This window comes from Zingiber officinale, chromosome 10A (assembly GCF_018446385.1).
Source record: "Zingiber officinale cultivar Zhangliang chromosome 10A, Zo_v1.1, whole genome shotgun sequence".
NCBI lineage: Eukaryota > Viridiplantae > Streptophyta > Magnoliopsida > Zingiberales > Zingiberaceae > Zingiber > Zingiber officinale.
The window spans coordinates 5229299-5243314 of NC_056004.1; the positions used below are offsets into that span (position 1 = coordinate 5229299).

General features: G+C 41.3%; 1 protein-coding gene across 1 annotated transcript; it reads right to left on the reverse strand.

Moving 5' to 3' along the window:
- LOC122027887 (glycine-rich RNA-binding protein GRP1A-like) lies at positions 1-929 on the reverse strand. The gene is made up of 2 exons (XM_042586904.1): positions 713-929; positions 1-605 (listed from the first exon to the last, which is right to left on the reverse strand). Exons 1-2 carry the CDS (start codon positions 824-826, stop codon positions 165-167), a joined length of 555 nt encoding a protein of 184 aa, XP_042442838.1. The 5' UTR covers positions 827-929; the 3' UTR covers positions 1-164.
- Between the last annotated feature and the right edge of the window lie 13087 nt (positions 930-14016).

Genomic DNA, 14016 nt, shown 5'->3' on the forward strand with positions numbered 1-14016 from the left:
TTGAACCACAACCTTTATCCATATAGGACGCAATGCAAAACAAAGTGAACCGAACACAAGCGAACAACAAATTGAAAAGTTCCCTCAAGCTACAACTAGAACAAAGACTAGATAACTACGAAGCCCATCCGTCAAAGCGCGACAACGGCATCGAAAGATTACGTTCAACTCCTCCAGCTCCCATCGGACGCACCGCCCCTCGAGTAGCGGGAACCGCCGCCGCCGCCGCCACCATCACCATAGCCGCCGCCGCCGCCGCCTCCATAGCCACGTTCACGACTATATCCACCGCCGCTGCCACCACCTCCACCGCGGCTGTACCCTCCTCCTTCACGACGGCCGCCAGCGTATCCTCCACCACCACCACCACCACCGTAGCCACCGCCTCCGCCACCGTACCCACCACCGCCTCCACTTCGAAAACCTCCACCCCCTCCGCCACTGCCGCCGCCATTCCTACGGTTTTGGGCTTCATTAACAGTGATATTCCTTCCATCGAGGAGCTGTCCGTTCATTCCCTCGATAGCGTCCCGCATCGACTGCTCGTCCCGGAAAGTGACGAACCCGAACCCCCTCGACCTCCCAGTCTCCCGGTCGTTGATGATCTGCTCCCAAAAAACACGAAGAGGCACGATCGGATCTCAGATCTAGAAATATAGAAACAAACCAAAACAATATGAGACTAGATCTAGGATTTAGAATAGATCGTCACCTTCGACTCCAGGATCTCGCCAAAGGAACTGAAAGCCCGTTCGAGGGAGGAGTCATCGGTGGCCCAAGCCAGACCGCCGACGAAGCATCGGAACTCGACATCAGAAGCCGCCATGGACAAGGAACCGAACCGGAACAGAACCCTAGATCCAAGAGGGGGAGGAGAAGCCAACCCACCCCTTTGAGCGCACGAGAAAATCAATAACGCTCCACCTCGCGCATTTAAAGACCGGGCGACGGGCCGATGCGGTGACATTACCGGGGGGCGAGGTTTTCTTTATCCCTTCTTGGGGCGCCTCGCTCGCGGCTGTTTTGTTACCGCGGAGGAGCGGACGCCCGGCTACTTTAGGAAAGCTGTCACCCCAATTCTTATCTCGTCCTACGTGGCGGTCGCCAATCCAACAGTGGGTCCGATTAGTGAGGTGATGGACCGATGTTGCGTGTCCCGTGGACTTCGGAGAAAATATCTGATGAAGTAATTTACTATTATGCCCATGCACCGGATCGAGGATAATATTCTCTTGATTGTGCCCGTGCGCATCAACGAAGGAAAGAAAGGCATTTGAACTTTTATCGCCAATGGGTCTTGTTTGATGGGCTAAAATTTTTATTTAGGCTTTACGGCCCATCAAATGAGCTTAATTCATGACGGAAAAGGACGATGAATTAATCATTCCAATCCATCAATTGTGGGAACCTAGTTTAGTTGGCACATTTTTTATTTTTATTTTTTAGAAAATACATATTTTTTAGAAAATAAAAAATAATTTTTAGATATTTTTTATTTTTCTAAAAAATACTATATATATATATTTTTAAAAAAATAGACATGAAAAATACAAATCAAATAATATTCTAATAGAAATATATATTTTTTAAAAAATAAAAATAAAAAACGTACAAACGCACCCTTAATTTTTACCCTAGGCTACAAGAAAGTCTACGTAATCACTCCATGATTTTATTTTCACACATTGCAAAATATTTTACTATAGTGAGATAGCAAACTTAGATGTTGGGCTTACTGAACTGATCAATTAAAATTTCTCATAGGATCGAATCAATTCTCTCCGAAATTAAACCGGCCGGGAGGGCTATCTGATGCCAGATATTAAAAAAAAAAAACATTCTTTCACCGTCAAAATCATGCTAAGTGGAGAGTGCACCACCAAAAGCACCTTTCATATTGCAGCTTGGGTCCACATAATGAATTATGCGAATCTTTTCAAGACGGTTTTGATACTTAACGTCAGTAAAAGTTACACAAGTTGGATATAACCGACAGATACAATGAGACGTCTTGACCTGTTTTTTTTTTTTCATAGCAAATTTAAGACTATAATGTTTGGAAATTTCAAAACTTGAATCACAAATAATTTTTCTACCTTTGTTTGTCTAACCAAAGGTCGGCATAGGAGCAGTACGAGGATCTTGATGGACTTGAACCATCATCCTCTAGTGCCACAATGTTAAGGCCGATCACTCTGTGATTTTGAGCTTAAAGATCCTGCAACAAATTAAAATAGCTACATCATTTTGATAAAACTTATATTAAATTAGATAAATATATTTAATATACATATATTATATTTGAGAGATGTCATAAGACAATCCGTCTTATAGAATATATTAAATATCTGTGATAAAATTCATAATATGAAAAAATTTATGATTAAATCACAACTAGTGAATATCTATACACATATAATTATAAATGTATTGAAATATTCCCTAGTCGATAAATTAATGAGTTTAGATAACATCGATTATGAGAGATTAGCGCATGTAATACTCCTTGGTTTATCTAAGCAGCTGCTTCTTACTGGCTGAAGATATTAAGATATTAAAAGTTAAACGTTGATGCTAATTAAGGATAACTAGTTCATTGAAGTGACTTCATATTTTAATTTAGAAATCTAATATTCAGAAGGGTATTTTAGTAAATTAGTGACAATTGTGGGATTGTATTTATAGGCGTTTTGAGTATTTTAAGTGATTTATGATCTGGTGTCTGGTGAATTACCGATCAATTTATTAGGGCTAAATGCTTAAGGATTAGTAGGGCAGAGGGGTTGGGGAACGGTGATCTATGGTTCGTGATTCTCTTTCCCCACGACAACATGAATTCTCAGCCTATTATTCTCGATCAAGAGGAGGATAGTGAGGAGGAGGGACTAGAGGGTGCACTAGCTGTATCTACTACTACGAGGGATTTAGATGTAGATGAAAAAATGTGTTCGCAAGGCAAGGCCTCCAGCTCCAGAAGTGCCAAACAAAAGAGAATCTTGAAATCAAAGTGGTGGTGATATTTTGAGATGCTTCCTAAAGTAAAGGGAGAAGATTTGCGTTGCAAATGTAAAGCCTGTGGGATTACATATAAAGCGGAAGTAGCATGGGTACAAGTAATGTAAAATACGGTGCCCAAATAATAATTAAATAATAAGATTATTTGACATATAATTTTATTAGATTTTTCAAGAATTTTTAAAAATTTTCTAGAAATTAATTGAAACTCGTATGATGAATTTAAGAGGATAAATTTATAAACTTCGTAAAAGCCCGTTTAGATATCCCAATTAAGTTAGGAGTTGATTGATTAAATTAACCTAAAGTTAGTTAATTAAAGTATAGGTATAAAAATATAACCTAGGTTTCTTTTTTCCTCATCACGCCAATTTCTCTTCCTCCCCCACCCTCTCGCGACGCCGCCCGAACCCCTCTTCATCCGCTGCACACCTCTGCCTTCCTCTCTCGCGTCGTCGCCCGACCAAGCCACGCCGCACCACCAACCGCCCACCGCCAGCTGTCGTCTCGGTACCGTGCACTCTCCCTCGCGTTTTTGCTCTGATGCCTCTGTCGTGCCAGCCGTCCGTGAGGCCACAACCAGTGCCGTCTGTGAGGCCACAGCCGGTGTCGTCCTTCTTTAAATCAGTCGTCGGCTGGGAGAGAGATCACCACTGTCTGAGCTGATGCCGCCCTCTTCCGATTGCTCGTTGCGGCCGGTCACTGAGCCCCGACGCTAACAAGCCAACCACCAATCCTGAGATGCCGGTGCCCTATGATGCAGTCGTCGTTGATCTTCAGACTGCCCCTTCCCTTTTCAATAGGCTGAGCAGTATAGCTCTGCTCCGACCACCATAGCTTCACCAGCAGCTAGTCCGGATGGGTGCCCCGCTGGCCACAGTGAGTTGCAGCAGTAGGGAAAAGAAGCCAGAGGTTTGATTCGGGTAACAAACCACTTTTGTTAAACCTAATTCACTAACGATTAGTTCTTCGATTTAATAGGCGATTAGTGGATATGGTGATCAATAAGAGATTAAGTTACTATTGTAGGTCCCTTTGGAGGCCGACAAGAGGGGAGGGGTGAATTGCCCTACAAAATAAAACCCAAAACTCTTCTCGGATATTCAACTAACTTAAAAGAACTTGTAATTAAAAAAGCAGAGACTAATTAAAACAGAAAATAGACACAGAGGAATTACTTGGTTTGCAATCAGAGGATTGCTAATCCAAGGCAAAGATGGCGCACTAATTGATTCTCCTCTGGGCGGAGTAGCCTCTTACAGCGTTGAAAGCACAGAAATAAATAACACAAATGAAAGCACTGGATTACAAGTAGTTTTTCTTGATTGATTATTGCTTCTGGACCAAGGCTATATTTATAGTCTTGGTCCGGGCGCCTAGAAGGGTTCCGGGCGCCCCCGGGGGGATAAACTTTATCCCCCAACGATCAGATTGCGAAAATCGCGATCCTGGTCAAAATCATGCTCCGGGCGCCCGGAATGGTTCCGGACGCCCCGGACAAAAAGTCAACTGTGGTTGACTTTTTGTCCGGGATCACTTCTCCGTCAAGTCCCAGTCTCGGTCCGGGTCTGTTCGCTCCGGCTCCGCTAGCTTGGGTGATCTCGTCCTTCCGGAATAGGGCTTACTCGAACCCATGTTCCGGCCTTCTCCTCGAGCAGCCTTCCTTCCCGGTTTCTCGTCCCTCGAGCGCCGCGCACGCTCTTCTCGTCCACCGGTGTACTCTTCCGCGGACACCTCGTCCCTCGGACGCACAGAGTCCGTCCTTCTCGTTAGCCGCGTCTTCCGCTCGACTTCCTGTGTTCCTAAGCTCCTGCACACTTAGACACAAGGGTTAAACAACGCAGGACCTAACTTAGCTTGTTTGATCACATCAAAACACCTTGGGGTTCCAACAATCTCCCCCTTTTTGATGTGAGCAACCCAAGTTAAGTTAGGGTAACCATATGCAATAAAAAATAATTTATATTAAAATAAGTCGAAATATTTTTCAATTGAAAAATTATATAGTACCTCCCCCCTAGACTTAACATACTTCTCCCCCTTTGATCACATAAAAATTGGGGTTATAAAAAAAATCTAAGGTAAATTCAAACAAGAACTTTTAAGTGTAAAATATTTAGTAAAGACACTCTTCAGAATTTTTCGTTTGAAAATTTTTTTTTTCAGATAAGAACAATCATAAGTGTTATCATTTTTTAAAAAAAATTATAAGGCAATTTATAAAAAAAAAAGTTAACTTTAAAAAAAATTCTAAGTCAATTTTCATAAAAATTTCTAAGATAATAAAAAATTTCTAAGTTAAGTTAGAAAGTTTTTAACTATTTTCTAACACAAATTGAATAACTCTTTTAAAGCATTAAGTAATTTAAATTAATGTTTTTCAGTTAGTCAATTAAACTTTTCATTTCAATAGTTGACTTCCAGGTCGTGGCGAGGCACTAGGCCTTCTTGGTTATTGGAGCAACAACCACTTCCTTAGACAAATCCTCATAAAGAAATTAGTTGTTTAATTTCCTTGCTGAAAATGCTAAGTCTGACTTTAATTTTAAGTTAAACAGGTTTTTGGAATCCAGTAAAGGTTCCTACCTACAGGATTAACCAAGTATTTCCTAGGTATATAGATTTTTGATATATTACTAATTTGACTTTGATGAAATCTATAATACCAATTTAAATTTCTAAAAGTAGGAATATTTGAACCATTAGATTTTTTCAATCTTTCTATTTCTTCTTTTAGTTTTTCATTTTCAATTTTCAATTTTTCAAAATCCTCTATAAGACATGATTTTGCCAAAATTCTCTTTGTTTCTAAAATTTCATTTTCTAATTTGGCATTTTTATTTTCTAATTTATACATGGATTTAGTCATAGCTTTGATACCGAAGTAAAGCGATCGGGGGTAAGAGGCATACCTCACTTACCATGTCGGATTTGAAGCCTGAATCTCCCCCTGCTTCACTGCTTTCATCCGAGGTCGCTCCCCCTTCATTGATGCTAGGTTCTGATATACTTTGTCTATCGTAGCTTGCCATTAGTGCTATTCCGGCATATTCGTGAGCTTCTGATTCGGATGAAGAAGTGTCGTCCCAAGTTGCTTTTAGGTTGTGTTTCTTGAAAGACTTCCTTTTGGCCTTTTTGAGTTCTGGGCAGTCTTCTCTTAGGTATCCCTCCTTCTGACACTGGTAGCACCGCACCTTTCTTCCACCTTTTTGATTCCTTTTATTCTGCATTTTAAATTTATTAGATCTAAAAAACTTTTTAAAATTTCTTATCATGTATGCTTCTTGATCATCTTTGGAGTCTGACTCGAGTTCATCCTTCTGGGTTACGTTCAGCGCCATAGTCTGGGTTGTATCCTTTGTCATTCCTGCATACCTGGTTTCATGCAATTCAAGAGTAGAAAACAACTCTTCTAAAGTGCTTACCTCCAGGTCTTTTGAGATGTAGTAGGCGTCGACGATTGATGTCCATTCCGGAGTTCTTGGAAACGCGTTGAGCGCGTAGTGTATAGTGTCCCGGTTTGTTATCGTTTCACCGAGGTTCTCGAGACCAGTAACTAGTTCTTTTACCTTTGCGTGTAAACCGGCTACTTTCTCACCTTTCTCCAGACGGATGTTCATTAGTTTGTTGCGGAGGATGTCCCTTCTAGCGAGCTTTGCTTCGGACGTGCCTTCGTGGAGTTCCAAGAACTTCTCCCAAAGTTCTTTAGCAGATAAATAGTTTCCGATGTGGTTGACCTCTTGAGGCGGTAACACGCTCAGCAGGTGATGTTCCGCACGGCTGTTTGCTACCGACTCATTCTGCTCCTTCTTTGTCCAATCGCTCTCTTCTTTTTCTTTTCCATCTTTATCTATTGGAGGTACAAAATCATATTTCATAATAAATCGAATTTCAAAATCTATTTTTAGGAATACCTCCATACGACGCTTCCAGTCTGCGAAGTTCCCCTCGAATTTTGGTGGGACGATGCTTCGATCGGCGGTTAGTCCTCCTGAAGCGCCCTCGCTCTGATACCACTTGTAGGTCCCTTTGGAGGCCGGCAAGAGGGGAGGGGTGAATTGCCCTACAAAATAAAATCAAAAACCCTTCTCGGATATTCAACTAACTTAAAAGAACTTGTAATTAAAAAGGCAGAGACTAATTAAAACAGAAAATAGACACAGAGAAATTACTTGGTTTGCAATCAGAGGATTGCTAATCCAAGGCAAAGACGGCGCACTAATTGATTCTCCTCTGGGCGGAGTAGCCTCTTACAGCGTTGAAAGCACAGAAATAAATAACACAAATGAAAGCACTGGATTACAAGTAATTTTTCTTGATTGATTATTGCTTCTGGACCAAGGCTATATTTATAGTCTTGGTCCGGGCGCCTGGAAGGGTTCCGGGCGCCCCCGGGGGATAAACTTTATCCCCCAACGATCAGATTGCGAAAATCGCGATCCTGGTCAAAATCATGCTTCGGGCGCCCGGAATGGTTCCGGGCGCCCCGAAGTAAAAAGTCAACTATGGTTGACTTTTTATCCGGGATCACTTCTCCGTCAAGTCCCAGTCTCGGTCCGGGTCTGTTCGCTCCGGCTCCGCTAGCTTGGGTGATCTCGGCCTTCCGGAATAGGGCTCACCCGAACCCATGTTCCGACCTTCTCCTCGAGCAGCCTTCCTTCCCGATTTCTCGTCCCTCGAGCGTCGCGCACGCTCTTCTCGTCCACCGGTGTACTCTTCCGCGGACATCTCGTCCCTCGGACGCACCGAGCCTGTCGGCTCTCTCCCCGTGCCGTCCTTCTCGTTAGCCGCGTCTTCCGCTCGACTTCCTGTGTTCCTAAGCTCCTGCACACTTAGACACAAGGGTTAAACAACGCAAGACCTAACTTAGCTTTATTTGATCACATCAAAACACCTTGGGGTTCCAACAATTATGCCTAGTTGATTTAAGACACTGATTAAATAATGTGTTTATTTGGGTGAGTTTTGGAGATAAATCATGTATAGACCTAATCTAATTAGGTTGTAGTATGATTAAGGTTAATTGGAGGATTAATCCATAATCTTGTTCTATTCGAATTACTCGAATTAGGTGGGGAGTTATTTAGATATTTACTTCATATGTAACTGGATAAATACATTATGTGACTGCAGGACTTAGATTCGAGACTAGCGTCTCGACGTAGGATTCTGGATATGATCTACGTATAAAGGCGGGGTACTTCTTACTTTGACTCTATAGTTTTTTGAACTTGGTGTATGAACTATTTTTGGATAATGACTATGTTACCTTGACTCTACTCATTTTTCTTGCGCTTGATACTGTTAGGATCGTTCGTACTCGGCTAGAGAGGGGGGGTGTGAATAACCGCCCCAAATTCTCGCGTTCTTCCTACAGTTAGGGTTAGTCGCAGCTGAAATACAAGGAAGAAACTAAGGAGAAAAAAATAAACCGATGTAACGAGGTTCGGAGATGAACTCCTACACCTCGGCGTGTCCGTAAGGTGGACGAAGCCTACCAATCCGTCGGTGGATGAGTCCCCGGAGAACCGGCTAAATATGAGCTCCTTATGGGTGGAGAAACCTCGCCACAACTACTTCTTACAACAGCAAGATAAGGAGTACAAATACAAGAGAAGCAAGAAGTAAATACACAGCAAATGTAAACAACCCTTGCCTTCTTGTCGACTGTTGAAAAAGCAACAGCAGCAGCTCAGTCGGAGTCCCAGCCGAAGGAAGAAGCTCACGCGAAGCTTCGAAGAAGAGCTCAACAAAGCTCAATCACCGAACAGCAGCTCTGTAGCGGAAGAGAAGAAGTAGTAGCACGTAAGATGCCTCGTCTCCTTTATACCGAAGAAGAAGCCGAAGAAACTGGCGTTGCGTTGCAGCTTAGAACCCCGATCGGCTCGTGGACCGATCAGGCTACCGATCGGTCCCCGAACCGTCGGCGTCTACGTAAACATTCTGTGCGTACTCGATCGATGCGTGGACCGATCAACCGCAATGGATCGCCGCCACGACCGATCGAAAGTTCGATCGGTCCCGGACCGATCGCATCTTCGTGGCTCACGATCACCTTCCGATCATCTGCGGACCGATCGATACCGATCGATAAGCACATCGATGTTATCTTGATCGGTCACCAGATCGATCAGATAACTAGTGACTTGATTTTTGCCCAAACCAAGTCACAAGCCTTCCAAACCAACATTCGGTCAACCTCGACCTGTTGGTACTTCATTCCTAGCATCTGGTTACTCCCTTGACCTGCTAGAATTCCCCGCCAAGTGTCCGGTCAATCCCTTTGACCTACTTGGACTTTCCTCAACACCAGATGTCCGATCATCCCTGATCCATCTGGATTTTTCCTTGTCTGGCTTCACTCACCCGGACTTTCACCTGGCTTCACTCACCAGGATTTTCACCTGGGTTCACTCACCAGGATTTTCACACTGCCTAACATCCCAGTTAGGACTTTCTCACTGCCTGGCTTCACTCACCAGGACTTTCTAACTGCCTAACATCCCAGTTAGGACTTTCCCACTGCCTGGCTTCACTCACCAGGACTTTCCACCTCGTGCCAAGCACCCTACTTGGACTTTTCCGTGCCAAGTCTCCATACTTGGACTTTTCTAGTGCCAAGTTCCCTGCTTTGACTTTTCCATTGCCAAGTCTCCATACTTGGACTCTTTCCCGAATCAGGTCAACCAGGTCAACTTTGACCTACGGTTGCACCAATAATCTCCCAAACATCTATTCTTGTCCCATATCAAGAATACAACTCTTCCACGAGTGTCAAACATCAACATACAACTCAACTAGGTCAACCTTTGACCTAAGGTTACACCAACAATCTTCCTAAGTCAAACATCAAAATACAACTCGAGTCAGGTCAACTCGAGTCAGGTCAACCAGGTCAATCTTGACCTAAGGTTGCACCAACAGATACTTCCACATGATTTTTGAGATCTATTTCCATATCTATATAGTCTCTTGTTGTTGCCCATGATAGGTAGCAGATACTAGATACCATTTTTATATGCTATGACGGTTGTTTATTTATGTACCGTATTGAGCATGCTAGCTTCATGTAGCATACCTAATTTCTGCTTATATTTGTATGATGACTGTTGTATGTGGCGCATCATATCATGGCATGCATATCAACGATAAATTCTCCCTTGCGGTCGAGAGAGTCGTTGACCAAGGCCGCATCCTCGGCCACTTGAGAGAGTGGTAGCTGGAGTTGATGTCGCTTGTCCTGTCGTGCTTCGTCTCAGTCACTCATAGATAGTGATAGCTAGATTTGTGAGCAGCAGGGACCCCGTCGCAGATGTAGCTAGTAAACTACTATGCAATTGTCCCCTCGACCACTCGCGAGAGTGGTAGCTGGAGTGGTGTACAGTCTGTCACTGACCCGACCTCTCGACCATATAGGGGTCATGGTACAGAGGGATGGGCGGGAGTGATCATCCGTGCATACACTGTTGTTATACTTGTTTTGGCTGCTGCTGTTTACATATGCTGTTATTGCTTATTTACTGTTGTTGCTCACTTATGTTGCTATGCTTGCTTATATTGAGATATACCCTTGTTGTAGGTGTTTAGTCCTTGGTTTACTTATTGAAAGTTTATATATACCTTAAATATTTCCTCTATAGTTATGAGCAGTACTATAGCAGATTAGTACTGCTTCTGACCTAATATTACTAGCCTAAGATATGATTTCAGATATAAGCATTTATTATAATTTTATTTTAGTATCTGTTATTCCTCTTATAAAATTATATACTCTTGGTTCACTTTCTATTTGTATATTATGTTCATGCACTATCTTTCCTTACCCGCTGAATTCTAATACTCACCACCCCATAAAATGATTTTTCTTTCGCCAGGTAACAGATAGATGAGTCATGGATACTTGGAGAGTCCGACTGCCGGTCCCACTTCCCACATCATATCTGAGGACATTTATCGATTTTGTTTCCGCTTTACGTATATTTTTAGTATTCAGCTGTTTTAGTTTTGTATAAATTTGTCTGTGTTTGGAGTTTGATTCGAGGTGTTTTGCTATCGTGATCTTATAGTTGTGTAAGCTTAATTGGCTAGTAAACTTTAGTTGTGAATTGTAAGTTTTCTCTTCGTTTTCCTGCTGTGCTTTTAATACAATCGTGTGGGCTGAATATTAACCGCGTGATTATTTTATTAATTTATGTCCAGTCGGGTAAGCTGTGTTATATAAACTGCGTGGTTATGTATGTTCCAGCCATCCTTGCAATGCCTTGGAAATTATCTCATTAATGTTTTCTTGGGTGACTATTGCCACTTCGCCATGATTTCTTTCTCTCGTGGAATCACAATTGCAGTAGTCCTTCTTGTGTTAACCATCACAATATCTTAGCTTAGAGTTCTCACAAACAGTGTCAAATTGTTCCGGCTAAATACTATGGATGGTTAAGGTATCAATCAAAGAATAATCAAACTCACGTATCCCTTAGAGATTGCTAGTGTCGATGATGAAGAACCTCTGAAACACACTTCAATAGAGAGTTAGATTGATGTTAGGGAGTCTAGGCATGCCACTCCAACGCTTAAGTCAAGATTTGCATAAGGTAGTATACAACAATAAGAAAAAGATGATGAAGAAGAAAACTTACTGTAGGGTGTGGAGTTGAGGCTCATTTGTACTCATCTTCTCTAGAATTTGGATAGCTATCCGAAGGGCAATTCCATGTAGACGTTGTATATTCCCTTCCCATCATCCTCATATGAGCCAATGAGGAGATGACATTTGTTAGCAACATTTCCATCCATGAAACATCACGTGTTTGAAGAAGAAAATCTAGGAAACCAATTCTAATAACATAGTAACTATATCTCCATTCATCCAATGCCACATTACATGAAATATTGTGGAGGAATGATCTTAATGATGAGGAGGTTACATTGCCTTTCACGTGCTTTAAGCAAGTCACATGAGGTGTAGACTGCTACATGTGAGGAGATGAGGTAATGAAGTTATTTTAGAATGACCTTGAGAGTAGATGAAGCTAGGATCTAGAGCTGAGTCAGGGACGATGTCGGTAACTGAAGCCAAACCAGATAGTCATTTCCGGAACCCGATATTGAGCTAGAAAAATGTTGACGATTGAGTTCAAGTCATGTAGATAACGTTGTGGGTTGAGTAGGGTCGATGTTGGAAACTGAGACTGAACCAAGTAGACGTTGCCAAAACTCAAGACTGAGCCAGCATTAATTGCTAGGACTAAGAAGGAATCATATACAATCACTAAGATTAAGGTGGAAACGGTGAAGGGGACAATCTTAAGACTAAGATGGAGTCGATGTCAGTCGCTGAGATTGAGCTAGGAGGTGAGTTGGGGTTGTGAGCTGAGACCTGGAAGATGAAGTGGTTGAGACTATGATGAAAACAGAGTCAATATCGACCGCTGAAGATGAGATGGAGACGGAGTCGATGTCAGCCGTTGAAATTAAGCCAGGAGGTGAGTCGAGGTCTGGAGCTGAGATATGAAGAATGTCAATGGTTGAGACTGAAATGGAAATGACATTAAAGTCAGTCTTGAAATTGAGATAGAGACGGAGTCGAAGCCAAGAGATTACCAAGGTCGAGAACTAAGACTTGTGTTTAATCAATCTTAAATCCTTGGGATAAATGTATTGAATCAGTTCAATCTAACTTGAGTCTATCTAACCAAAGTCTCATTTCCTCTAGATCATATTTGACCCCTCTTAATTTTGAATGACAGATCAATATGACTTTTGACAACATAGAATACGCGGAGACTACAAAAACCACCGCATCCCATACAAATAGGTACAAAAATTAAATTGTTTCATCATGATCTTCCTAACAATTAGAATGAAAAAAAAATCAATGACTATTACACTGAATACTAAATATCGAAGACATGATCAGCTAACCGAAGACATGATCAGCTAACGAACGTCGACCAAATTTCACGGGAACTAAAACTAACAAGCAAATCGCCCGACAACCAATCAACCACATCATCGCATAGAAATGAAATAGACCGCGAACCGAGAATATAACAGAGTAAACGAGAGCTGCTTTTCCCACCTCTCCTAATATCCTCACCTCCCGACCCCACTTAATGTTTTACCTTTATACCCTTTCCATATTCTCCCACTCATGTTTTTTTAAGTTTTTTTTATTAGTTTTGTTTTATTAATAAGTTTTTATATATTTTTTATCAATTTTATTCTTTTTGAATAATTTTTTTATCATACGTCTACACATACCTCTCTCTATATCCATAAGGTCGACACTAGCACTACAAGCATTATTGTAACATTTTTTTTTTCAAATGAAAAATATATATAATAATATATAAAAAAAATATAAAAATATATAAATTTTAAACAATTTAAAAATAAAAGAGATTCTGATATACATCAAGAATTGGAAAAAGAATAATTTAAAGGAAGATGAATATTTTAACCTGTGTTAAAGATTGAAAGATGTGTAATTTAAAAAAAAAAAAGTTTTGATATATATGAAGAATGAGTAATTTAAAGATAAGGAAAAATTCTGACATGTGTCATATGTCAAAAATTAAAAATTAAAAGGAAATAATTTTAAAAAGAGAGGAGGTAAATATTGATGAAATAATAATAAATAAAATTAATTTAAAAAATAAATAAAAACTAAAATAAAATTGAAAAAAAAAACAAAAAGAAAAAAAAGGAATAAAAATGGTATTAGACAGGAAGAAAGAGGAGGGGCGAGGGATGCGATGTTTATCAGAGGGAACTATAGAAAAGGGCGTGCCAATCGTTATAATTCGTTGGCCTGTGGGAAAAAAAAATACTGTTGGATTTAAACGGCGTGGGAAGACAGTACGCTTCCTTCTGACGATGGCATGGTATGCTGACAACTTAGCGGGATCCAATTACATCATTGCTTATGCACGCACATGGCATAAAGGGATCCAGTGGACAAGATGTACGCGACAGCCGTGTCGAGAACGCTATTTCTTCACC

Coding starts and splice junctions, on each gene's coding strand:
- LOC122027887 (XM_042586904.1), bottom strand. CDS start 826: ATGGCGGCTTCTGATGTCGAGTTCCGATGCTTCGTCGGCGGTCTGGCT. Junction 606..712: donor GCGAGATCCTGGAGTCGAAG/GTGACGATCTAT, acceptor TTTTGGGAGCAG/ATCATCAACGACCGGGAGAC.